We start from the raw sequence: 26,832 nt of genomic DNA, 5'->3' as shown, positions 1-26,832 counted from the left end.
AATTCCTTGTTCTAAAGATAAGGTCAGTCTTACTATTTCCCTGCAGAATATCTAACAGCTTCTGAAACTACATCCCCCTCAAATGAAGTCCTCGCAATGCAGTAAGAGAATACAAGTGGTTTCAGCATAACTGCATCAGGCTGATTCACTGAATTAGTGCAGTGTTGAGGACTGGACTTCAGTGGTTTCTACAAACTGAACACATAAAACCCTGTTAAAGTGCAAATAGCAAGTGAACAGCTTCCTTAGAATAACTGCTGCTGCTAAAATGCTTTCCAAGGGAATTGACAAACCTCAGAGCATTCCAAGTATTTCTTAAATTATTTGAAATCCCCAAACTCAAGAGCTAAAACATGTTGAGTAAAACCTAGTTGGTTGATAGCCTGGTCACACATTAAGAATTCTCCAGCTGCCTCCCCAGATTCTCACACAGGCCTGGGAGGTATTAGAATTTTCACAAGCACAGTTCTTTGACCTACCTGAGGTTCTCGCCACCCTCAGCACACTCATGATTCAGTTTATCAGGAAGGGATGATACAAAGTTCTTCAGGTGAGCCAGTTCCAAAGACCTCCAAATGTCTTCATCAGAGTGTTGGTCGAAAGGATCAAGATTCATACGCAGAGAGCCAGAAAACAATATTGGATCCTGGTCATGGAAAGAGGTAATTGACAATGTACAAAGAACATGGCAAGTGCTCCAAAAATATTTCTTAGATAACAAAAGGAAACAACATGTACAGATGCAGCTGCAAGCATGCTAATGCAATGAATTTAGGAGTGAGGGCTTGTTTTCTTCCAGTGACAGGTTATTCTCCCTCACTCTTATTCCTTACTCCTCTTGGGGGCCTGACCTCTGCCCTCTGCAGATTCTTTCAGTCCAGACCTTTCCATTAGTTAGGAACTCGTGAATTCAGAAAAAAACCCCAACAAAACAAACAAACCAACCAAAATACCCAAAGCCCAGCCAACTTTCTTTTTACTGGACCACTAGGCAACAAAAGAGGCCCTCCCTGCTCAACCTTCTGTCAGCAGGGACTACTAGGTCAACTCTTCACTTCTTAGGGAATTAACCATCTGTAAATATTTCAAAACTCTTCAGCTGCAGTATGAATGAAATTACACCTCTTTTTCTCTTGGATAGGAAGAAATACTACTTTGGAAATACTGATGCAAAGCAATCAAAAGGAGAAAGTGAGGTCCCCTCCAGATTTCCAAAAGAAGTGGTGCAGAAAACCTTTTACAGTGAGCTCACTTGTTTTTGCCAGTCTGCTGCAATGGTAATTATTAACATCACATTTTATAGTCTTACTTTGAATCAGAACAGGCAATAAAGGCTACACAGTAAGAACAAAAAGACTTGAGACTAAATCCAATGCTCGTAAAGCTGTATTTCCAAATGTTTAAGACTATCAAACCCACAGTTGCTGGGCTAGACTGGGATGGTTATGTACAGGTTTCTGTGAAAGAACAGCACTGATAGCACACACTGTGCCCAGTTCACAAAGGGATCCCAAGCAGGTATTCAGCTGGGATCAGCCCTTCCCATTCAGGCTGAGCTGTCTGTAGCATGTAAGCGATCAGCTCCTGAGTCCAGAGGCCAAGGTTTTACTTCCACAACACAGCTCAGCCACAGCCAAGCTCCTACTTGTTAGCTGGCACAGGCAAACTGAAACCAGCCTAGGGAGAAAAACTTGGTTTCAAGTCCATGAAAGAGCAATCTGAAGTGACTGAATTTCATAGCACACATCAGAGCAGAAGTAACAATTTTCTCCTCGGTACTTTATGGAAACATCACTGTTACCCAAGGAGTTCTGGTAGTGGCAGGATTTTGCACCCACCTGGGGGATGATGGTGATCTTGAACCGCAGGTCATGGAGCCCTATCTTTGCGATATTAATCCCATCAATAATAATTTCACCTTCAGCTGCTTCATTAATGCGAAACAAACCCAAAGTAAGTGAGGATTTTCCAGCTCCTGTTCTTCCAACTATTCCAATCTGTTGGGAAGAAATACAAGAACAACTTACTGAGTTAAAGCATTTCCAAGCATTTCCACCTGAAACCAACACATTTTCTGAAGGCTGTCTTACTTTTGGGGTTACCCGCACACCAAACACCGTACTCTCAGTTTCACACTGTACATTTCACTTCCCAGTTAGACCAAAGTCTTGATCAATTCTTCTCTTTTTTAAAAATAAATATAAAAGATTGCTACTTTGGTGGACTGATACACTTCTTGCCATCTGCCCATTCCTACCACTTGAGGTAGCATTCTGCTACCTACACTTATTTGTAGGTAGAAAGTGTGCACTCAGGAGAAAACAAATGCCCAGCTGGCTACCACAAATAAGGAAGCTGGATAGTAGATCTGTCACAGCTACCTTTTATTCTGCTGTGCAAGATCACACTATTAACAGACATCAGAGAATCCACACGGGACTGGGGTAGGACACGTGTGAGCGCACGGGCAAGGAAGAAGGAGGAGAAACACACAGATCAGCTTGGCCAGATCCAGAGAATCTGCTCTGAAGTCCTATTTTTTCCTGCAGTCTCACCTTGCAACTTCTGCCTCACTAGATCAGACTTCCCCCCTCTGCAGGCTATTTTCCTGAGATTATAATTAAATTAATCTCTTTGCAACCTACTTCTCTTTGCTTACAGCAAAGAAATTAGCAAAATTCCCTGGGAAGGGGAGAGAAGACAGGATAAACCTCATCTCCCAGTGAAACCAGGCCAAGTGATACTTGGCAGCCCCACACAACAGTGTCTCTTTATCCATGATGCAAAACACACCTTGCAAAGGCTGAGAGCCCACGACATCTGCAGTTTCAACAGGGCTGATTCCACAGAAGCTTTTCTAGTTCTTAAGAACCCCAGACACAAAACAGGGTAAAACCTCTCTTTTGCTTTTGCATGCAGACCTGTGAACTGCAACGCTCTATTATGAATTCAGAGTCATTATTACCTTTTCACCCCCATTGATGGTAACATTTATGTTTTTCAGAACCAGATCCAAGTCCTCGCGGTAGCGCAAACCGTAGCCTCGGAACTCCACCTTCCCTTCCTCGGGCCAGCTACTGGCTGGGGCCGTTTGTTCAATGCTCCACTCAGCCTGAAAGAGCCACACAGACACCTCTGATCAGCTCCTGCTTCAACCAACACAGGCTCAGAGGACTCACAGAATGCAATTAAGAAAAATCCTTCTTAGTGTGTAATTTGCAAAAGGAACTGTGATGAGAAGAGAGGGAGAGAATTACCTCAAGACAGATGAAATGGTGTGTGCAGCCAAGGGCTTGGCTACCTCAAGGCCCACTTGCTGGATAAATTTTCCTCTTGCCAATGGCAGAATCATGCAGGCAGCACACATTCAGGCAACCTGTCTGTACACCCGACCACAGCAAGGAAACCTCTGGGGCAGCCACATGTGCAACTAGAAGCAGTTTAGCTGGGACTGGGCACTAGAACATTAATAAGCTGGTAAAAAGCTGCTACCTCAGCCTCCCACAGAGGAGAGAAAGGAAAGAACACACTCCACTGCATTCACTGCCACTGCCAAATAAAAAGGCTTTTAAATTTATAAACACTGGTCTGCTACCAGAACTCAAGAAAAAATTCTAGGAAGGGTCTTCATAATGTTTGGTTGCAAAAATAGTGACCCAGGTCAGGTTCAAGTGATAAGCAAGGCAAAGAGAAGCCCCAGGGAACTCTGTAACCATAAAGGGAACAACTGCAGATAAAATGAGTTATGTGATTTAAATCAAAACAAAAAAAAGTAAAACCTTTTTATTCCCCATACTGAGTGCAAAAAGAGAAACAAATAAAAATGTGATGTTTAAAGACTTAGGAAACCAAAACATTTGTACAGACCTACTGCTTAGCCCAGGATGTAAGAGCACATTTCCTAAACAGCACTCTGTAAATACCAGAGGATGAAACACAAAAGCCCCAACAGGAACTCCCCACTGAGACCCAGCCTGTCCCTGGCAGGCACTCACAGCCCTGAGCTCTGTCCCACCCCTCAGCTCAGAGCACAGGCCCACCCTCCAACCCACTCAGTGGGCAGCTGAGACCTCAGAATAGGGCAGTGACTTCCACAAGTACCTCCTTCTCCATTTCAGCGTACTCTTTGACTCTTTCAACAGCAACAATGTTGGTTTCCAGCTCAGATGACATGCGTACCAGCCAGTTCAAGTAAGCTGTAATCTGCGAGAAGGAAACAAGTCAGAGAGCAGTTTACACTAAATAGGTTACCTGCAATAAATGAAAAGCATGGAACAACCAAAGCATTGCAATTTCATGGAATGCATAAACACAGGCAAGATCTTGACTAATCAGTGCTGGACAGGAGGAAAGCCCAAATGCCTTTAAGATGCAGGGGACGAGACACCTTGGCCACAGCCTGTCCCACAGGGAAGGCACAGAGGAAACTTCCCAGCATCTTCTCAGACACTATTCCTAATTATTATTTTCTATGTTCCTTGTATTAGTTTTCCATCCAAAGCCATATCAAGGTTCTGACTTTCTGATGCAGTCTAACAATTCAGAGGTTTTGCTCTTTTTAAAAAAGGCCAACTTACCTGCAGTGAGTAGGACACTGAGAGGCCAACCAGCCCCGCACTGAGTTTGTTGCGTGCCATCACTGCAAACAATGCTGCAAACAGGACAATGCAGTTCCCCACGTACTCCAGACGCACAGCCAGCCACCTGCAAGGCACAAAAACATCTTTCCAGTACTTCACCCACAGAGATCAGGGATGTGGACAACAAATGGTCTGTCACACATCTTTTTAATGTAAGATTAATAATATGGCATGTGTGTCCTGCTAGTGACACAGGCACTGCAAGATATGTGAGGTTCTGCTTCAGCAGCATGTGAACCTAGAGGCATCCAAAATTAATGAATGTTTCAGGTGCATAAATTCCTGTCTTAACTACAACTGCTTTCTGGACACTGGGATCAATAAATCAAAACTTTTTAAAAGAATATAAGCCAGCAGTAAGGCAGGAACTCTCAGAAAGATGAGAGATTCAGAAGTAATTTTAATTTCATCACAGAAGTTTAAACAAAACATCTCTGAAACTGATTTATCCACACAGGCCGCCCTCCCCTGGATAAGTATGCCAAGAGCTGTGACTGATAAGGAGCACAGCCAGCAGATCCATGTCCTCCCCAGATAACTGCTGTTCCACTGTTACCTGTTTGCAACAATGCTTGGATAATAAGCTTTCTGATTTTCATCCACCTTCATGTCGTTCTGCTTGATGAAACGTTTCTGCTCCTCAAAGGCTCGGATGACACTGACTCCCAGGAGAGTCTCATTGAAGTGGGAATACACAGGAGAACGACTGACGGACTCAAGGCGCTTGAGCTGCCGCGAAGTGGCCACATAAAATCTCTGCAAATCAGAGTATGAGAATTATGGTTACATCCAGACCGTGTCTGGAAAAACAAGGGGAATCATAAACAGTTCCCTGCCATCTGGGCTGTTAGTGACAGAGATTCAACTTACACATGGAAATACACACCCCTCTCCAACACCTTTAGGCCTAAAAGACCATTGCATACATTCTGCTGCCTTTAAACAACTGTCAATCAAACCATCTCATGCCAGAGCCATTTTCTCCTCTTTCTTTTATCAGAAAGTTTAGTTCAACCATATAAAACACACACATCACCACTTTTAAGGTTTACTCATGGAGCCAAATGGGTTTACTAATTCAAGAGCCAAACCCCAGCTGTTCTCTTCTGTCTGTGCAGGCTCTACCGGTTTCTAGGAGTAAAGCCACAGTGAAGCAAGCACACCCTGCCCACACAGGACAGGAGTGAAAGGCTGCCACCCACTCTCTTGCTCTGTAGACAATAGTCTGATGAAACAGGCACATGAGCAATACAGACACACACCCCTCTAAAGACTACTCTCATATTTGGAAAGAGGTTTTGGAAAAGCCCATATGTTTTCCATATTTGGGCTCTGAGCATCAAGCTCAGAGGCCATCATATTTGCCACAAAATCTAATGGCATTTTTATAAAGTAAGTATCAAAGGATTTACTTCTGCACAGAGGTCATTTTACACTTGACAAAGGAAGGAAAGGCTGTGCTAACGTCAGGTTATCAGTAAACCATGCAAAGCACAGTCAGTCAAGCATGACTCAAATCCAACACCTTGAAATCCTTCCTAGTGCAGAGTAAGAGCTGTCTTAAATAACAGAAGATGTGACTGCTGGTCCTGGTTCCCCCAGGTAACACTCTTTACCTGCACGAACAAGTAGACAAGTCCCAGGGGTGGAATGATGACAGCAGCTATAGGTGTGGCCAGCAGAATGATGATACAAGCCCCAATCACGTTAAATGTGGAGCCCATGAACATCTTGATGATGGGTGGAATGGTGGAGTCAATGGTGTCTATCTCCTTGGAGAAACGGTTCACTAGGTTCCCACTGGGAGTGCGTTCAAAGAAACTCATTGGAGACCGGAGCACATTGTGCAGCAGGTTGAGGTGCAGGTGTTGTGATGCAAATATTCCTCCTATTGACACAACCATGGAGTAGCCAAACACAGCAATACCTAGAAAAGGAGACTCATTTTTAACTGCTGCCACCTCTCACACAAAACATTTTCCTCATTTTGTTGTCACTGAGCATTAGCATGTCTCTAGTACAATAATCCTGAGAACTAGGGTTCATTTCAGGTAGACTTAGCAAATACACCAAGTAATTAAAAAAAAAAAAAAAAATCAGTGAAAACATCACATTCCTTTCATGGAAGAAGTTGCTTCTCCATTACAAAAATTTGTGTAATATTTGAACACTTTCCCTGAGTAAAAGTCACTGAATTTTCACTTGGCATTTGTTTTTTATTGTGGGATTTTCATACCAATTCTGAAGTGGGGTACTTGGGGCGTTGGGTTTCATGGCAAACAAACTCTAAACCACAAAGAGGACACAAAACAAAACATGACTGAAGCAGCCTCTCCACAGTGGCCTGGATGGAGCCACAAGCAGCCAGAGCAAAGCCCAGCCAGAGCAGCTGAGCCAGGCTGGGGCTGCAGGGAGGCAGCACAGCCATGGGCTCTGGTGACAAACTGCCCCTGCACACCAGGCCAGCACAGTCTGCTGACAGGCCAAGGAGCCACTTCTCAGATCAGACATTTTGTCACAATTCTGGTTCATCAACCAGCAAAACACTTCTCACTTTGTACAAATGAAAGAAAAACCGCATTTACTAACTGAATAATTTTATAGGTTGGTTTTCTTGGTGTTTTTTAAATTCAGGTTTTTCATCTTTTACAAAAACCCACACTCAAATCCTTAGCAAAATGCTGCTGCAGGCACCAAGAGCATTAGAAACACTGAATCAGCAAATCTTAAAATACACAAGACCAAGCAAACCTTGAGAAATTCCCAGTGCTCCATATACTCCCAGTCTGAGAGTTGTGTTCTGCTGTGTCCCATTGATAACAGGATCATCTGTCCATAAACTCAGCCAGTAGTTGGAAGCCAAGGAGGCTATATGATTACACATAAAGAGGAAAATGGCCAAGAAAGACATAAAGACTCCAATTGCTTTCATGTAGTCCCAGTACACTGTTGCCTTTACCTAAAGACAAGACAAAAGAAATACTCATTTTGCAGCTAAGTTTCAAAGCAGCAACACCCCCTTCTGCAACACCTATTTAAAGTCAGTATCCCTCCATCAGGCCATGAAAACACAGCAGCTGCACTCTGGAGAGCCACTGCTTGGGAACACATGCTGCAAAGCATTCCATGGAGACATGCCAAATCCAACATTCCCTCAGGGGAGGCACACATCATCCTTCCCTTGTCATCCAAGGGAAGGGAGGAGTAGGGAGGGAGCTGCCTGAAGTAACACAGAGCATCAGCAGCAGAGCCAAAAACTTCACTGAGGAGCTCCAGTTTCTGGCTCTCTCTTTGTACCACAAGATTAAAAAGCCTTCAAACCAACCCTTACTCCACATGGCTTCTATCCTATGATCTATCTTCAACCAACAACAAGCAATCCAAGCTTGGATTCAAGCAACATTGCTAGGAGGTGTTAACTGCCACTTTCCCAGTCTCAGGTTTCCCAAAAAGCCCTGGGTATCCTGGGATTAGATACTTATGTCTACAGTGGAAATTTGCCTTAAATTCATCTGACTCAATTGCAGCCCCTTACACTGAAGGGCAGTTTTCATTAGGTCACCTAATTTGTCATAGCCTCTCCAAAAAACAGCTGCAAGGTTTTCATTTCTCCTTCTAAACTTTGATGTGGTCAGACCCATCATCTCACACAGAAGGTTTGTGTTGACATTCTTTCCACAGGCAAACACGGGGCTCAAGTTCGGGAGCAGAGGGCACGGCAACACTTCCATCAGGTATTACACAACAAGCAGCAAGTTCAAGAATTCACTCAGCCTGTTCTCACACCAGTTACATGGTCTTCAGAAGTTATTTTCTTCTGAAACAGATTTTTCCAAAACTGAACGAGGGCACAGGAAGTGGCAACTGGAGACCTTACCCTCCCAGTCTTTGCTGTGTCAGCCTCCATCAGTTTCCAGGAATTCTTCTCAGCAAGTGGCTTCTGCAGCTCTGCTGTGCTGCTCTGCTGTTGTGGCTTCCCACTGTCCCTGCTGTATGTTGAAGAGTTACTGAGTTGCCTGTTTGAAGACATTTATTTTTCAGTCTTAGCTTGACATAGGACAGGTGTTTATCTCACAACTGGGCTTTGACAGTGCACAGCTCCCAGTCAGTGGTTTACACTCCTATGGAGATGTCCTAACCAGCCATCACAGGGCAGAGGTTACTCGGACCTCCCTCCTCCCCTCAGTGCACTGGTCCCAAGCACTCATGTTCAGGTGCAAGTAACAGATAAAGTCGACAGATAAAGAAGTCTTGGTTGCACAATCCCGCTCCAGAAAGAAAAATGCTCTGTGACATCAAGACCAGCCTTTCCAAACCTCATCATCAGCACAGCAGCAGCTGGAGTGCAAAAAGGGTACCTGCACTCACCTCAAAAAAAGCAATTTAACTCCCAGGCACTCATTAGCTTCCAGAAATACAGTGTCTCTAGAGTCCCATAAGAATAAGGCATAGACTAGGAGATGATTTTGGAAAGGTATCATCAGAGTGACTTGCAAGCACAGTAGCAGCTGCTATTAGGTCAGACTAAAGGTCCACCTGGCACTTCATCCCATCTGACAGCAGTCAAATGCAGAAGCCTTGGGAACACACACAAAAGCTGGACCAGCCAGTAAAACACTCTCCCTTTTATGCAAGCCAAACCCACAATATCTTGCTACAACACAAGAGTTTCTTCACATGGAAGGAGTATTGTGAGAGCTGTGCGTGTGCAGACACAAACGTGCAACAGCCTGTACCAGCCTGGAGTGGGGCTGCAGCCCCAGAGGTTCAACTGCCACGTGCCAGGGGCAGCTCCCACACAGACAGAGACTGAGCCCACCCACTGCAGAGATCCAGCTTGTATGGACACGAGTAATGTGTTCCCACCAGCAAACCTTGTCCTGCTCAGCCAGAGAGGGGCCTGGATGAGGCCCCGTGGTGCTGTGCTTATGTGGGTGCTCCAGGTGCCTGCTGGAGCATTTCCTACTGCTGGACCTGGAACCACAGAGCAGCAGCAGCTTTGCCTGTCTCATGCTGATGGATCCAGCATGATGTATTTTCTTCTAACAAATACCATGACCATCAAATTACTGTTTATTCACATCTGAGTGACTGGTTTGAAAGGATGCAGGGCAAGAGGAAGAAAAAAATAAAGGAGAATACACACCTATGCATAAGCTTTTCAGGGCCTTCATTCACAAGGACTCCATTTTCTATAGGCTTGCCTTCCTTTGCAGATGGACTACTTGTATCTGAGAGGGTGAAAAAGTAAAAGTAAACATGAAAATGGTTAGGCAAAGAGACACAAGCATTTCACTTCAATCTGAATTGCCAGTTGCAGTCTTAATATGCAAACGAAGCAGGGAACACAAGTATTTACAAATAATAACAGAAAATTGACCAGGTGTACAAATCAGTTTAGTTCAACCCTCAACAGGGTTAAGTGCCAGGACAGGGAACATTTATTTTTCTAGAAAATGTAGGTCAGTAATGATAACGTAATACAATAATGAGGACATACTTTATGTTCAAGCATGCAACACCAAGTCACATGTGACCCACTCCATGGGAAAAAACCCAACACTCTAGCCACTCCTTGTCAAACCACAGTTCCTACATAGTTAGTTAAAAATTATTTTTATTTTAAAATGCAATGAGAAGACATTCTGTAAACGATGGAGTGAAGCTGTAAGAACAGCAGGCACGTGCTAGTAACTTTGAGTCCTCCTGCAAAGCTGAGCAGGAAGAAACGTGCAGAAGCCTGGTGTTTTAGGCAACTGTAGGAATCAGGTGACTTTAAGCAAGAGATCTTTCCATGAATTGTTATCCCACAACATCCCGCTTGTACCAAGATGTGGCACACTCCAGAAAACCTGTCAGCTTGAAATAGCACCCTTTTTTGAACAATTTAATTCAGTGTACTATAGTGCCATGAGTAAAACTTCTAGGTTCAGGTTATGACACTTTTCCTTATAAAAACCAAATGTCTGACTCCTGAAATGTTAGCAGTCAGTAAATGGAACTCTATTTTCATGTGTGAAAGTTAATTTGGAATTTGCAACAAGGAGTTTTGCATTTTTAAAGGCTCTGCATAGTTTATGCAAAGATACCCACCTGAAAATATTCAAAAGATATTCAGGAAAATTTGTGTAGATCTAGAGTCTGACATTTTCATGTTTTTATACTAAAGCACATATATGCATAAAAACAGATCATCAGCACATTAACTGTGGACTGCTTTCCTTTCCAGTCTGCAAACTGAATATTGGTTCATTACTCTAAAAACCCAAAGATAAATTGTTCAGCATGGTCTTAACAAAGACAAAATGCAGAGAATGTGAAAAAGTTCAGTAACTTAGTTCTTATTCATATGAATAAGGACCAACCAAGATGGGACTGCTAGTTATTTTAAGCACTTGACAGCATTTGTTTTGAAAGGCTCCCATATGAAAAACAGCAAGCATTCCAGTGACATACTGCTTTAGAACATTGCTGAAGAAAACAAAACCACAAATAAACCATCCTCCCCTAAAAGCTCAAATTTAATTTCATGTTGTAGGCCACAAAGATTTCTTGCTTATACCATATTTAGCTCTGAGAACAAAAAATGCTCAAGACTGCCATAGTAAATCTGACACGTGCACTTAGGGTATAACCCCACTAATGAGGGTTTTGCAGAAAAAGTACCCAGAAATTATAAAAGGGAACAGCTGTGAGTACTGAATACACATTTGAGAACAAAAGGGACCCTCAGGGCTCAATTCTGAATGACGCTTCTCTTGGTACACTCACTACATTTCTAGGTCCAGGGTGCATCTTTAAAGTTTCCTCATGGAAGCCTTTCAGATACAGAATTGCTGCTGCTGAGTTACCTACAAGCTGCCACACCAACTGCTGCAGCTCACACAAACAAGGACATGCAAACCATGCAAATACCTTCCACTGTGCAGATAAAATTCTTCTAATAATGACTCAGTCTCTTGTAAATAAACTGCAGTTACTCATATTACTCTCCAAGGCAAGCACTAATATAAAGCCACATGGCAAACAGTTACCTGTTTCCAGAGGTCGAATCGTTCCTTCTAGTGAAGGATCTGACTCTAAAAGCATATATAATTAACTTTTTTCCAGAACACACTCTACCATTTTCAATCTTTACAACCACACATCCAAGTAGAATAACCTAAACCACAAAACCCAAGGCAGAATCAAGTTTGCTGAAATTGACCTATTTTTAATCCCAAGCCACAAACACAGTTTTCCCACACAGAGAAGAAACCCCATGAAGCTGAGGATGGGAAAGGCAGCAGTAGAGCACAGGTAACCCTCAGGAATCCCAAAGCGAGAAAAAAAGTCTGGGAGGCAACAGGGACCAGAGCTGCAGTCAAACCTCAGGGGCTGGGTAGGAGGAGAGGCTTTCCCACCCTAGGAGAGCAGATGCATTCCAGCCAGAAAGCACCAAACCACAGTGTTCTCAGGCTGCCAACACAGAGCTTCAGACACGAGGGAGCCTCCCTTTAGGAGTGGGTGTGCAGATACCCTCCAGCCAACTCAGTCTGACTCCTGTCACAGACTCCTGTGTCCATCCAAGAGCCTGTGATTCGTAGTAATAGTGACCTTTACACATTCAATAAACACGAATATCATCCCTGTGAATCAGACAAGAAATTACTCTACTTTTCACTTTTTACCATTGGCAGAAGATCACTTGAGTGGAACTGATGAACAAATATGCTGCAAATAGGCCAACCCTGTGATACAGCAATCCACTCCAGACCACCAGGGTCATACTGAAGTTAGAAGTGCTTCTTATTAGAAAACTGCAGAGAACCATGGCAGAAGATAAAGCACTGGCTCACTTTCCAAAAGAAAATTCAGTAATTAAATGGAAAAATAAAGTAATTTAGTTTAATGAAAAGGATTTCAAAACCTACTTTTCCACATTTGAAAATGGGAGAAGACAAAGACTAAAAGAACAAGACTATTAAATGAGGCAAATCTTCATATTAAAGTCAACTTGTTAACTGCCTAGGGAAGCACAGAGAAAGTTTATTTGCCTAAAATTTCACATACACTGAAGACTGCAACAAGTCTGACTGTGCCCTAAGTAGCTACAGAAGCAGCTACAGAACATACACAGAAGTTAACCTGATCCTGCTTCCACGGAACCTCTTCCCACAAGCTCTCCACAGTGAGACACCCACCCATGCAGCACCTGCTGCTTAAAGCATCCACCCAAACCAGCATCCCAGTCTGCAGAGCAACAGCTGGGACTACCACAAGAACTTTCCAAGAGGAATGCTAGCACACAGCAGGGCAGCCTGAGCTTGAGCCTCGAGATGACAGACCATCCCCAAATCCAGCTCCTTGGAAGAGGGAGCCAGGAGAAGATGCCACCTTGCACAGGCACGAAACAAACCCTGCCCGTTCCTGACTCCAGGGGCAGCCTGGTGCCAGCCTGGACCTAGAGAGCTGCCCCAGGGGCACAATGCAAATTGGCAGCCTGGAACAATCAGTGGAGGTTTCAGAGGTAGAGCTTCGGAGAGCAAGGCAGACCATCACAGCCCTCCCACAGGCAACTCTGACATGAGCACCAGGAGCAGCTCCTTGCCAAAGGAAGCCCTTCAACACCTCTTTAACACTTCCCAGCTGCATCAGTGCAGGTAAATGTGGCACCATTTCCATTTTGCCCATGATGGACATGTGAGGAGTACACCAAAAAACACCTCTGTGTTCCCTCTAGGGAATGGGAAGGAACCAACAGTTTTCCAAATAGAAGACAAAGCAAAAAGCAGCCTCAGAGGCCCCTCCTTCTTCCCAAAGCCTTGTCTGCAGCACTCAGCATGTGCTACCAAACACAACTTAACCCCAGCCAGCACAGTGCAGGGGTTGCTTGCTCTTCTCAGCAGGAGTGTCAGGAAATCACCACAGGCAAGAGAGTGAAGAAAACAGGCTGGAGGCAAAGACTAAGTTCCCCTATTAAAATCCAATACTGCAACTGTCTGTAGATAAAAGAAAAATAAATCTAAAGTATATTCCTGTACCAGTGCAACTCTACAGCTGTTTTGTAAAGCAGAAGCAGGAGTCAAGGACAGCAGGTAGAGCACTGAGCCGCTTCTTCCTCCTCCCCATCCCCAAAGGAATTAGCTGCATAAAGAAGACACATCTTAACAGAGACAGGAAGGGTGCACAAACCCCAGCTGGCCTTCATGCAGTCTCACTACCATCTGAATTTTGCACTGAGAGGAAATTTTACTACAGATCTGTAACACATTTTCCTATTTTTAAGAAAGAATGTGTGTTTAACCTCACAGCCTTCAACACCCTCAAGAAATAAGCACCTCTACCTATACAGGCAATCACAAGAAATAGGAATTTCTTTTAACTTTCCTACCTACAGAAAGTACTATGGTTTTTCCTTTAACAGGACTCCCTTACTAAGACAACAGACATCAAGAGAGTTTATTTGTGAGCTTACCACTGTTCTCCATGGTTTGTTCAGCGTTAGCATATGTACGAAGAAACTCAGCAAAAGCCCCATCCTGCTGCAGCAGCTCCTGGTAGGAGCCCATCTCAGAGATTTCTCCATCAGTCATTACCAGAATTGTATCCATTTGAGGCAGATAGTTGACTGCATGGGTTACCAAAACCCGAGTCTAAAAGGCAAAAGAGAAATAAAGGGTTTCTATCATCTCAGCTAGTGAATACCATGGTTGGACTACTGCTCTTTACTGCTTGAATTCTGTGTATAATAGAATAGTAATGAGGGCCAGGCATGCAGCATTTTTAAGAGAAAATTGTCTTGATTTTTCCATTAAATAATTTTGAATTACAGAAACCGAAGCACCTTTCACAACAAAAATCTCAGTGCTTTATAAAGTCCTCTAAAAATTGCAGAAGGATTCTTTCATTTTTCAGATGTTAGAAACAAAAGCCTAAATATGCAACTTGACAAACTTGTAATTATTTGAACTCAGCCAAGAAAAAGCATTCTCTAGAGACATTATAACATACTTTATTTTTCAGGATTCCTTTCGGTCCAATAACTTTTTCAAAAATATGTTTCCCAACATGAGCATCAACAGCTGATAAAGGATCATCAAGTAAATAGACATCTGCATTGCAGTAAACTGCCCGAGCAAGACTGACTCGCTGTTTCTGTCCTCCAGACAAATTCACACCCTGGGGAAACAAGAAAACGTGATCCTTTATTTACAGCTGAAAGATGATGTCTTGATACAGCTCAGGAAAGACACAAGTCATAGGTGATTTATTTAAATTAGAGGAATTTCAACATTGCATGGAACAGATCTCCACAAATAATTTCATTACCACAACAGCATAAGCAATCAGTCACAATCCTCTTGGAAGGAAGCACATCTATTCTGTTCTCACTGACAGTGAAGGGCTAGTCAAAAAAAAAAGTTTGCTAGTCTTGTAAAGCAATTAACCCTGACTGACCTACCTAACTCTGTACAATCAGAAGCTACTTTTCTTCTCAGCTCTATTTCTGCACTGCTGCCTCTGATTCAGGAAGCAAACTCTCTTCACGCTCTACAATGTGAGTGGCCTGCTGACCAATGAGGAAGATAAAGCTGCACCTTTACTGCATGTGGGGCTGCCAGCTCTATGGACAGCTGGGAGCTACAGCCCACCTGGACCCCGCCAGCAGGCAGAGCACATGTGCCAGTACCTGAGGGCAGCAGCTCAGAGAACCCCCAGCAGCCACACACACACCCCCTGCCAGCTCCTGGTACAGGGCACCGGCTCCTGCTTCCACAGCACAGCACTACAACATCCATGCGAGTTCCCAAACCCCACACCACCCCTGCTTCAGTAACCAAGGGCCAGATTTGGGGTGATGGTTGTTTGTGTGAACTGTGGTTTGGATTTTCCAGGGGAAGGTTGGGGTTGGAGGGGTGTTTGCTTGTTTTTAATGAAACTGAAGTGTTCAGAAGATTTTTCTCTTCCTGTTTCTATATATTTTTCAGCTTTATGACCATAGCAACTTAGAGACAATTAAAAACTGTCACTACAAGATGGTTTTACATTCCTAACTGAGGACAGGTTTCCTTCCTCCCCTTTGAGGCTTAAAGAGAAGGAAAACACACTTCAAATCTGCATCTTATTCTAGAGGATTTCTGCTCTGAATGTTTTAAATTCAATACAACTTTGAGATAAAGTAAAATAGAAGTCACACAGCCTTAACTACAAGCAATAGCACTGTTAAAGGTGGAGTGGGTATTGAAATACCTTTTCTCCTATTTCTGTTTTGTCTCCTGAAGGAAGAATCTCTACATCAGGCAGCAGTGCACAGGCCTCGATCACACGCTTGTACCGGCTCTCACTCATCTCCCTTCCAAAGACAATGTTATCTTCCAGAGTTGCATTTTGGACCCAGGCCTGCTGAGGAACATAGGCTACAGAGCCCTGCAAGAAAAGTAAAGTTCAGTACTTTAGACTAAGAGTCTGCACAGAGAGTCAAAGCACAGCAGGGCTTTGTGAGGCAGGCAGTGCTAATCACCTCACAAATTACCTACAGTCATTTCCAAACAAAGTACTTCTTGGGCTACCACCTCCTCCAAAATGTTATTTTTATAATCCTCTCTACAAGTGAATGTATCAAAGTGCATTGGTGGAAAATAAAGGACTTCAAACAAAATATGATTAACATAAACCTGGAGGAAACATTTGTTTAGAGAACATTTGCACAATTACTGCATGTCAAAAGTATTACTTCTTTCATATAATTATAAATTATGTTCTGCACAAAAGAGTTTAATCTGGAATGCAAGTGTTTAACAAATGTACCCCTGCCAAGAGATTTCTGTAGAAAGCAGAGGAAGTGGTTTTCATATAAAAGTCACTTCAAAGGAAGAGACTGAGATAATACAGAGTATTTTGCTTTGAGTATCAGTTCTGCCTTCTCTTTCTGCACTAATAATTAGTGATTCAGATCTCAACTACTTTATTTTTCCACAACAATTCTGAAGGTGGCCAAACCTACAGACTTTCAAATGGAACGTATTTGTTTTGCTCTTAAAGTAATTTTCTTTCCAGGTCATTTTTTTCTCTGTTAGCTCTGTGCAGCTCTGATGTCCAAGAACAAACGAACTGCAACAGCAGCTTTTCCCACATTCAGGTCTCTGGGTGCACCCTCTCTCCTTGTAATTCTCTGATGTCTAAGAAGGTAGGGCCCAATACTGCTCTTCCTCAGAGAATATGTAACAGGGTATCCCCATCTCATACCCAGCTGCTAACAAGACTCACCAGAACACTCATCTTTGACACCTCCATTGTTTTATGTGGCTAAATCTGACACCAACAGATTTGGATGCTGTGGGGTCAAGGCTTAACAAGCAATTACACAGAGTGCAAGCTAAGGCATATACATGGTTTGCCAGGAAATCAGGCTAAAAAGTGCATTCATTTGAAACGCTCTCTCTTCCCTCTTCACACTACTTGGAAATCTAGAAACCCTCTGGCACTACCCACAAACAGCTGAACAATTCTTCAGGCATGTCACACCTTGACAACCACGTAGCCTTCCTTTTTGTCCATCTCCCCCAGTAATGCAGACAGCAGTGAAGACTTTCCACAGCCAACTTGACCAACAACAGCCACCAAGGAGCCTTCGGGAACAGTGAAATTAATGCTGAAATAAAGTGCACATAATTCAGCCTTGCTTGCTGGCACACCCCAGTAGTTAAACAGTCAATTGAACTGCCCAACCAAAACCAGCTGCAGTGTGAACACCCACTGCAAATACTGACTCAGTGCTGAAATTTCAACTGCTTGAAAATCCAAACCTCTCATTCAGAAAGCACCCAGTTCTCCTCATATTTAGAACACAGCACCTTAATATGTAATTAGTCAAAAGGGGAAGAAAAAAGAAAGAAAAAAAAGCACTGTGACCCAGCCTTGCCAAGATTTCTCTCAAGTGTTCTATGAACATACATGTAAACACAGCATTTTTGTCCCAAAGAATTTGCCATTTAAGGCCCAAGAAAAAGCAGCCAAAGTTAAGAAAGGGAACAGGGCACAGGGAAGACACAGCTTGTAGCTGCATCACTGTTTGCTTTCTGCAGCCCGGGATCAGGGATAGCAGAGTACAGTGAGAATCAGGCTGTAAAACGGAGCCTGGGGATACAGGCAAACAGGAGGGACCAGAGCTGGCTGCATCCTCTAGCTGTGCTCATCCCACCTGCAGCACACAGCAAGAGCCCGGAATGCCCTGCAGCTCTCTCTTCCTCCATCCCTACATCTCTTGCTACCACCCTTTACGCATTCCATAAATGCAATAAAATCAAAGTCCCTCTAGTTCACAAAGCCCCAATCAAAAAAAAAAAAAAATATAGAACTGATGTTATTTGTTCTCTCTCTATGGCAACAAACTCTTCTCCATATGTACTCTATAACTCAAATATAGCTCATTTGTGATGCAGAAAGATTATGGAGTGGAATGAAGGGTACCAATCCCTACCTATTCAGCAAAGGAGGACCCGTTTTGGCCCAGCTAAACGTTGCATTCTTCACAACAATGCATCCTTCAGCTGCAAAGAGAAAACTCATATTTATAAAAGTACCAGTGCAAGCAGCTAAACTGTGTGCTCTGGATCCTGCCACAGAAGTCAATCCAAACACACATGGGCAGAGGTATAAATCTACTTTTTTAGAACAACAACAACCCACTGCTTACCAAAAACTTGTGTTCTGCTTTTACTGAATTTAGCAGAGGTTCCAAGCTTACCCTTACTCAGGAACCAAGAGGTACATGAATGTCAGCTACACAGAGATACCAACTAAATCAGCTGCATCTCTAGCACTGCAAAATCAGTTGTGGAGAGGAAAGAAACTATCTGAGAAGGAAGAAGAACCTTTACATAATTTTCATTTTACAAACTCCCGTCTCTGTTTTTTGGCTCAAATTTATCAGTGAAACCCACCAAAAATGCAATAAATTTGTTATAGAATGCAAAAGAAACCACCCAAACCTGTACACAATTATTTGCAATAGGCAAAGAAACTCACCCTCTTTTATGGGACCTCTGACTATGCTGTCAGGATCTAACTCTTCATGAGACAGGAACACCCTGAGGCGCTTCAAGGAGACACTGGCCTGCATGGAAAAAGGATGCAGAACTATTTATACTCTGCTTATTACATTTAAGTGCTCACTGTTTTGTGCCACATACACATTGTATCATTATTATGCACTCCTAATCCCTCCTTAAATCCACTGCATAGTTGCTTGGATAGTCATCAAACTTTCACTTCCCAACCCACAAGAAATATGGGTGATGTCAGGAACACCCATCCACCATAACTGGGATTATTTCACTTGTACAGCACTTAACACACAGGAACTGCAAGGCCCCTTCCAGAGGTGGCCAAATTTCCCCAGTGGTCATTCTCTAAGCAGGGGAATGTAATCTTTCCACCCAGGGCCTTCCTTCTGCACAGGAACACCTGTTAATGACTGAAGTCTTACTTCTACTATGCTGCTGATGACCATAGGAAGCATGTTCAGTGGAAACCTGAGGATGTTGAACAATGCCAGAGAAACAAAGGCCTTCTGAGCATCCAAGATGTTGTTCTTATTTATCATGACATACACAGCAAATGTGGACAGGGCGACCTGAAACAAAATGTAAGGGTTACAGTGAGGGTAACGTGCCTTAAAGCCACCAAGTCAGGAGTACACAGTGTGACAACTGGAATCAGAAGACTATAAATCAAACAAAGAAGAATGTTCTGACAACTTTCTTGTTCCTGACAACACTTTTTGCAAAAGGAACACATGATTTAAATCTGCTGTTGTAAAAAGAAGTAGATGGCTCCTCTTGGAAAAGTGGTTAAGTGCTCACTTTCTTCACGTAGCAAAGGCGAAAGCACAAATGTCCCAGGTCACACAGTAGGAGAAGGTAAGTAGAGAAATGATCACTGGTCTTTTTTCCTGATCTCCTTCAGTTTTAAGGCACTCCTCATAGTATCAGATATTAGATCAGTAACATATATAGACAGAAGAGTTAGAAGCGTCCCAATACAAACCTGTTTTATATTTTGTAGAGACTACCACAACCCTAGATTTCCAAATACAGCCCACTTTATTATGGACAGACCATTTTCCAACAAACCTGAAATGTTATTGCATTACAAAGATGAAGCCTTTTAGTAACTACAATTTTCTGCTGTGAACTGTTTCAGTTTCATAGTGAAACAAGAAAATTACACGGAACCATTTTTATCATGAGTCCTAAGCTATAAAAATAATTCCAAACATCCATATACTTTTTTTTAATGTGTTGAATAAATTATAGTAAAATTAAACCAAACTAAGTAAAACCAGATGTTTACTTTCAGAACTATTCCCTTCATAGTGTTTTCTTCTGTGATAATACCACTCATACCTCAGTATATCACAAGATCCAGCAGCTTTTTCCCACAGACTGCCACTTAAAACAAGAAATCAAGGTAGATAAACCTCTGGCATCGCTCCTCCTAAAAGACTTGAGATAATGAGCTCTCCACCGAAGGAACAGTCTCATCTAAGCACAGCATCCATTGAAGACATCAGTTATTTCTGTTAAAAAATCTGACTGCTGTGAGGACATGTATTGTTCTTGGTGCAGCAGCTGTCTCAGCTGCGCCTTGTACAGGGGCTTGTTTGTACAGCCCTTAGTTTGGACAACCACATCCCAGGGAGAAAGCCCTCCCATGGAGATCAGAAACAAACAGGGTCCAAAGAATAACCTCACAAGCAGCATGTCTGCGCTGGTGTTACCAGCAATTAGTCTGAAATACACCCTTATCAGCACACACAGCAGCAGGGGAGGTACTGCAAAACGAGTACCCTGGCACTGTTATTAAACAGTGTTTTTAAAAACCCTGGCCATAGAAAGAGAGGAAAGAGTAGAGGAAATAAAAGTTTTGAATGTCAAAAGTGCTTTCAAGTAGGCATTTGCAATAATTTTTTAAAATCAAAATATACAAAAAAAAACCCCCAAACATCCAAGAAACAAGATGCTGAAGAGCAGCCTTGCACTTTGGGTTGTGCCCCAGTGGCAAAGCTCCCGTGGAGCCACAGGTACACATCCCCCGTGTGTGCTGGAGCAGAGCTACACGTTAACCAATCTGTCTTCTCAGGCTCCACAGAACAGCATCAGGGACTCCACCTGCAGAGTTTTATTTAGAAATTTCATTTAATAATGTATTTATATTAAGATAATCTCAGACTTCTTTTAGAAAAGCATTCACTTAAGAATGCAGCTGATGCTTCCTACCCAGGGCACTGCTTCTCTGCCTTTCATCATGCCTAGAGCATAATGTAAACTCTATAAATGTTTGCAGGGAAGGAATCTGAGGCTGGAAAGTACACTTAAACACCTTCAACTGGAACAGCACATATTTTATCCTAATGTAGGCACGGCTTTTAATTGCTTCTGCAGACAAGAGCAATGGCCCCTTGTTCTAATAGGGTCTGAAGCAATTTTGATGTGATTCACTCTTCTCTCCCTTGTATTAGTTGAAATGTAAGCTAACCACAAGCCCAGGAAGGATGTTTCACGTAGCGTGGATTTTTTTTTTTTTTTTAAAAGAATTTGAAGCCATCTCAGGCTACACAATGGCTTTGCCTCTTCCACACTGTTCTTAAACAGATGCTGGAGAACCCTGGCCAGAGTCACTCCTGGAGCACAACATCCCATTTAACCAGGAACTCTTATGTAAGGGCCTGATGCTCTCAGAAACACATTGAAGTAAGGGATTTTTTTACTCTCCTAAATCTGACCATACATTTCATCTTAGGTTCCTCAAGTACTCAACCAAAAATAGGAGGGGATGCAGAGGAGGTTTTAATTTCCGATACTTTGGCCATTAACTTCTAGAATACATCCAACCTGAATGTTACTGAGTTTCAGAGAAAACAGTAGTGCCTTTCCATAGAGAAGTGGACCCCTAAGTGTTCCATCACCCACCACTCTGGAGGGCATTTTGACTCAACTCATTAAAACACAAAACCAAAAGAAGTCCTCAAGTGCTGCCTTGGAAACCACAACCCCAAAAAGGAGAGAAGACTTCTAGATTTGTTTCACTTACCAAAAACGGAGCACAAACCCAAGTGAAGGTTGCCATTGCAGCAAGGTAAGCAGATTTTTTTAGGACTTGGAGTTCTTTCTCTCTGATCTCTAATACCTTCTCTCTGAAGGCTAATTCCCAAGCATAAAGTTTCAGAACTTTAATCCCATTGAGAATTTCATTCATCAGCTTAATTCTGTTGTCTTTGCTCTTCATTTGAGCCACCTAAAAACAACATTGCAAAAAATAATTAACAGAGCACAATACTTGGCAGAACCTCAAAGTTCTGAGCTTTCTATTTTGCAATGGCAAATTTACCTCATTATCATCAAATGCTTACTAGCTTCCCAAGCAGGAAATCTGAGATACTATCTGAACAAACAAATATGCAGAATTAACAAGACGTTTTAAACCAATTAAAAGAATGCTTCATGTAACTACAAATCCAAACCAAGATCAAAACAATTGTGGCACTGGTTTAAGTATGATTAACCCTGCGTTAGGGAGCCCTGAGACTCAGGTACAATATGCAGTTAAAAAATAAACCACTAAGATGTGCAGCTTGCATCTAACCTTAGACCAAACTTGATTTTGCTTCATTTTCAGCAATATCAATGGCTTTCTGATGGTGTACTAAGGCAAGAAGCTTTCCATTCAGCCATTCTTAAGTTTCCATCTTCCTAAAATATTTTAACGAGGGCAGTGCAAAGCTGAACTGCTGCTGACTCAGCAGAGGCAGCCAGTAGAATGCACTGGCACAGCCATCCCAGACCAGAGGCAAGGTGGCTGTGGCAGGCCAGGTGTCCCTACCTCTCCCCTGTGGGAATCGAATGCTGTAGCATGTTTTAATGAACTTCTAACTAAGGTTTCACTTAAGCATATCAATCTTTTCTGACATTCAGCAAATTCAGTCAGTAGTGAAGTCTGCACAAAGCATGTGGTGGGGCTGTTGGAAGTAGTTTTTGCAGGAGAAAACTTGAATTTGAGTCTACGCTTATTTATGTGCACTCTCTGTAACAAACTGATCCCCACTAAATAAAATCAACAAGGGATCAAAAACAGCCAACAACTAAGACTTCCCCTTCTTCATCTCTCCAGGAAGCAAACAATAAAAAGGACAAGCTACACATCCTGGAAATATGAATATTTCATTCATTCAGGTTCATTAAGCAGACAGTAGTTCACATTTGCACTTTAGTTTTTAGGCAATTTAAAAACTGAACTAATTCCAATTCAATCACTGGACATCTCATGAAGCTGCCTAAAGCGCTACCTTGGTCTTCACTAGTGCAAATTTTTAGACCATTATGCACAGATCAGCTATAAGGCTGAAAAATGCATGAGTTTGTTTGTCCTGAATACACAACACCTCTGACCTTTCTTTCCCTTCCCTTTTTTTAAGGGATAGACAGAGAGATGGGAAAAAATAAAAGGAAAAACCTACAGGAGCAAGTCAAAGAACAGATGTTTCTTAAAAGCACTATATAGAGGTGCTAACCTGATAGGTTTTTGTCTTCATTGCCATCACAGCATTTACTGGAACCAGAAGGATCATGACAGCAAACCCTGCCAGCACTGAAGGACCTAAATTCTGAAAAGTACATAATTGCAAGCATTTATTCAAACTAATTTTTCAAAATCTTGACTCAAACCACTGCATACACTACAGAAAATCATTCTGCAATAGGTTTTCAGCTTGGGGGAAGAAGAGGAGGATCAAGTAGGGGCTTAGGTTAATATCTATATACTTTGACTTTTGAAACAAACATACATAGCCCCCATTGAGAGGTACATATAGCTCAATCTCGCTCCAAATAGCTCGCTATACACACACACAAATATGTTTTAACACTTTCCACTTTTTGCTGATTTGTCTGTTCTTCTGAAGAAGAATCAGCCCAGTGCTATGTGAACCAGAAATAGCAGACATCTTCCATGGTGACTCTAGAACCAAGAGAACTTTTAGTTAAATCAAGGGACATATAAGATACTCTGGGTGCTGCAGTGCCTCAAAAGATAACAGCTCCCCTCTGCATCCTCCCCGTACGAGCTCAGATGTGAATTCAGAACCTCCTGCCTTCCTTCTTGATGGCAGTGACAAAAGCAGCTCTGAATGGCTTCCTAATAAACAGCACTTTCCCCTCACTGCTGCAAACCCTCCAGTGATCTCAACAACAGCTGTGTGTAGTCACAGAACCATGAAAGCAGCACATTGCCAAAGTCAAAACAGGAAACAACACACAGTGCTCACCTGCCACAGTAAGTACAGTGCTAGTATCACCTGGAGAGGTGCAGACCAAATCATGTTTATATAGGTAGCCAAGTCCATGAATCTCTGAGCATCCACAGACATCAGATTCACAATCTCACCCACAGTAGAAGTCTTCCTAGCAGAATTTGTGATAACAAGTGCCTACATGTAAGTAAAAAATAAAAAACAATTAAAACAACATGAGGGCAGACTTAGTCATTTGCATTTTCTCCGCAGAATTCAATTGCTTTACCGAACTGCTTCTTTAAAATTACAAGCAATCCTTTTCCTCCTTCATACTCTGTTTACCATATACACCTGGCAAAATGCAAGTTGAACAATTTGAATCAATCAGCTGGGCTTAAGCTAATACAGAATTAAAGTCAATAAGCAAACTTTGGGGTTAGGGCTGGTGGTTTGATTGCTTGGGGGTACCATTTACTAGGTTTGTTTTGTGTTTTTGTTCTAGTGTAAGAAGTGGAATCTTAATTTCTTGTGACACATTTATCTAACACAGAGCTATTGGTCCTCAGCTGTCTAAAATGTTCCATCTTATTCTAAGGTAAGGTAGCACTGCTGGTAAATCTCAAATGAAGTTGTAAATGTAGATGCACCTTAATTTCTGCACCAACTGAAGCACTGCACACCCCTAATCTAATGAGGCAAGGTTTCTTATTTGACAGTGAGAAGCAGCATATTAACTAGTAAATTAGAAAACTGCCCTAGCTTAAAGGCTTTTATTTATAAATTAGACATGCTCTTACTTCTATTAAGAGTTAGGAATCAGCATACCAGAGTCTCCTAACTTATTATTCAGACTTAAGTGATGCATCCTCACAGTCACAGATACTGCATATTTGCAGTCACAGCATTGTTGTACATTTAAAGAAACACCTACCTTTCGATAAATTACACCAACAATGGCTGTTTTGAGCCTCATTCCAGTTACAAAGCAAATATGAAAATACTGGTGAAGAATCAGTGTCTGAAGACAGGCACAAACAAACAGCAGCACCGTATAAAAGTAGCCTTGCCAGTTTGGGGCAGCTTTGTTACTTACAAAGTTGAGCAGCAACCTGTGGGGAGAGAAATGAGTTCTCTTGATAGATGGAAAACAGAACCAAATGTCATGGTTACACCCTTAGGTTATGCCAAACGTTGTATGGGTCATTCAAGCATCTAAAGTACCAAACTTAGATAAAACACTTAAGCAAACTTCTTGGAAACTAGAGATCATTTTCTATGAGCACACATCACTCCCTCCTTAAATACCACTCTGAAACATGGAGTAGCACATAGCTTACACGCACAGCATTCTCTTGGGAGCTACACTGAGAAGTTTCATATCCCCTCCAGCTGAAATACAACCACTTGCACTTGCTTTACTTCTCAGCTCAAAGCAATACAAGCTCTCCCAGCCCCTCAGCTCTTTGCTGCATCACCTACTGTGATGTGTAGGCACAGAATAATTACAGGTTAGAACTGAGTAAACTCTCCTGCTATTGTTGATTATGTTCCTGCCCTGCCTTCCTGGTGTCAAAAAGGAAAATAAGAAGTCAAACATTTATTGCATGATGTTACAATTTGAAAACCAATGGACCAAAATCACCTTTGCCTGTGGTTTCTCCCTTGTATGACACCTCTTCCTCATTGCATCAGCTGAAGGCAAAGCAGCTTGGGGAGTGAAATACCAGCATGTTTTAAAACCTGTTCACATACTTTTAATACAGTAATAAAGTATATAGGTCTTACTTCAGAATTTCTGGGCCTGAAAACATCAAGAGATCATGTGCAGCTTTAAAAAGGAAGCTCATGAGAAAATAGGGTCCAAAGGTTTTGTATAAAACCTTGAATAAAGATGCTTCAGAGCTCTTCTGAGATGGTTTTAGAATCAAAGCTTCAACCTCTTCTGTCACATCACCATTTGAGTCTCCTGATTTTTGCTGCTTTTTCGGCACATATAACATGTTTAGTGGTTGCCTGGAAAAACATGAGGTATAGAATGTAGCCTTTATTCAAGCATAAAGCCAACTGGAAAAATGTACACTATACAAACAGGATGTAAATTACCTCATTATGATTCTTAATAGTTTAACTGGGTTTTACTGTCAAACATTTTAAATCACACAACGTAACTACATGAACTGGCCATTCAGAAATGGCTTTCTTTGCTTGGATAGGTAACATTCCTGTAAATCTCTCCTGTAAGTCTTCCCTGGGGAATGAGGAATACGGCTCAGAGCAGAGGATATTATTATTCTAGAACCCAGTATGCTGAACTTCCATCAAAATCAAGGCTTCACTGTACCACCAGAGTTAAAAGACTGAAGTCAGATTTATGCCAAGATATCCCCAATGGACTGAACACATTCTTTTCTTACATCTGGCTTATGCTAAACTACATGCTCTGAACTGAGGACAAGCTGTATGTAAAACACACAGTGTAAGCAAGCACGCAATTTTCCTTCAATGAAAAGGTGCTCCTATTTGCTGCAGCCAAGGATGATGAAAGTAGAATGGAGACTGCAGGCATGCAGTCTTTCTAATTTTAGTCATCTGGCTTAGATGCTCAGACTCCCTATATAGTCAAAAGAAAGGAATAAGCTGCTCACTTTTACACCCTGAACTACCCTCCTGAGGCTTTGCCAATTACAGAGGGAGCCCAAGCTCCTAAATTACATGACAGAAGTTTGTGTCCAAACATTCCCTCCCCAGGGAAAAAAAACCCATACATCAAAAGTCACAGTAATAAGTTTTGGATCATGAAAGACTAAGGGAAAGTCAATGCAGCTCTTCATAAAGAAGGAACACAATGCCCTATTTGGTTCCTGCTCCGTGCACACTTCAGGACAAACACAGGCAGCCACATGGGCCTTACAAAAGCAG

At 42.3% G+C, this 26,832-nt stretch overlaps 1 protein-coding gene across 2 annotated transcripts in view; it reads right to left on the bottom strand.

Annotated features, from left to right (window-relative positions):
* The window catches only part of ABCC1 (ATP binding cassette subfamily C member 1), a 48,958-nt gene that overhangs the window by 2,897 nt on the left and 19,229 nt on the right, over positions 1-26,832 (bottom strand). The window contains exons 8-29 of one of the 2 annotated variants that reach the window (XM_032126197.1): positions 25,699-25,926; positions 24,845-25,022; positions 23,947-24,108; positions 23,194-23,286; positions 21,717-21,920; positions 19,111-19,257; positions 18,651-18,738; positions 18,103-18,172; positions 17,148-17,274; positions 15,873-16,049; positions 14,634-14,801; positions 14,098-14,275; positions 9,787-9,871; positions 8,518-8,656; positions 7,392-7,599; positions 6,257-6,567; positions 5,197-5,396; positions 4,578-4,704; positions 4,102-4,203; positions 2,966-3,112; positions 1,839-1,997; positions 480-646 (exon numbers count right to left, since the gene is read on the bottom strand). In XM_032126197.1, the coding sequence (XP_031982088.1) occupies positions 480-646; positions 1,839-1,997; positions 2,966-3,112; positions 4,102-4,203; positions 4,578-4,704; positions 5,197-5,396; positions 6,257-6,567; positions 7,392-7,599; positions 8,518-8,656; positions 9,787-9,871; positions 14,098-14,275; positions 14,634-14,801; positions 15,873-16,049; positions 17,148-17,274; positions 18,103-18,172; positions 18,651-18,738; positions 19,111-19,257; positions 21,717-21,920; positions 23,194-23,286; positions 23,947-24,108; positions 24,845-25,022; positions 25,699-25,926 (3,465 nt within the window). The remainder of the gene's footprint in view (positions 1-479; positions 647-1,838; positions 1,998-2,965; positions 3,113-4,101; positions 4,204-4,577; positions 4,705-5,196; positions 5,397-6,256; positions 6,568-7,391; positions 7,600-8,517; positions 8,657-9,786; positions 9,872-14,097; positions 14,276-14,633; positions 14,802-15,872; positions 16,050-17,147; positions 17,275-18,102; positions 18,173-18,650; positions 18,739-19,110; positions 19,258-21,716; positions 21,921-23,193; positions 23,287-23,946; positions 24,109-24,844; positions 25,023-25,698; positions 25,927-26,832) is intronic. The other variant, XM_032126198.1, reaches the window with a different exon arrangement.

Source organism: Corvus moneduloides, chromosome 16, assembly GCF_009650955.1.
Source record: "Corvus moneduloides isolate bCorMon1 chromosome 16, bCorMon1.pri, whole genome shotgun sequence".
In the NCBI taxonomy this organism is placed as follows: domain Eukaryota; kingdom Metazoa; phylum Chordata; class Aves; order Passeriformes; family Corvidae; genus Corvus; species Corvus moneduloides.
Note: the sequence above shows the minus strand (reverse complement) of the source record. Positions and strands in the feature narration are given on the sequence as shown.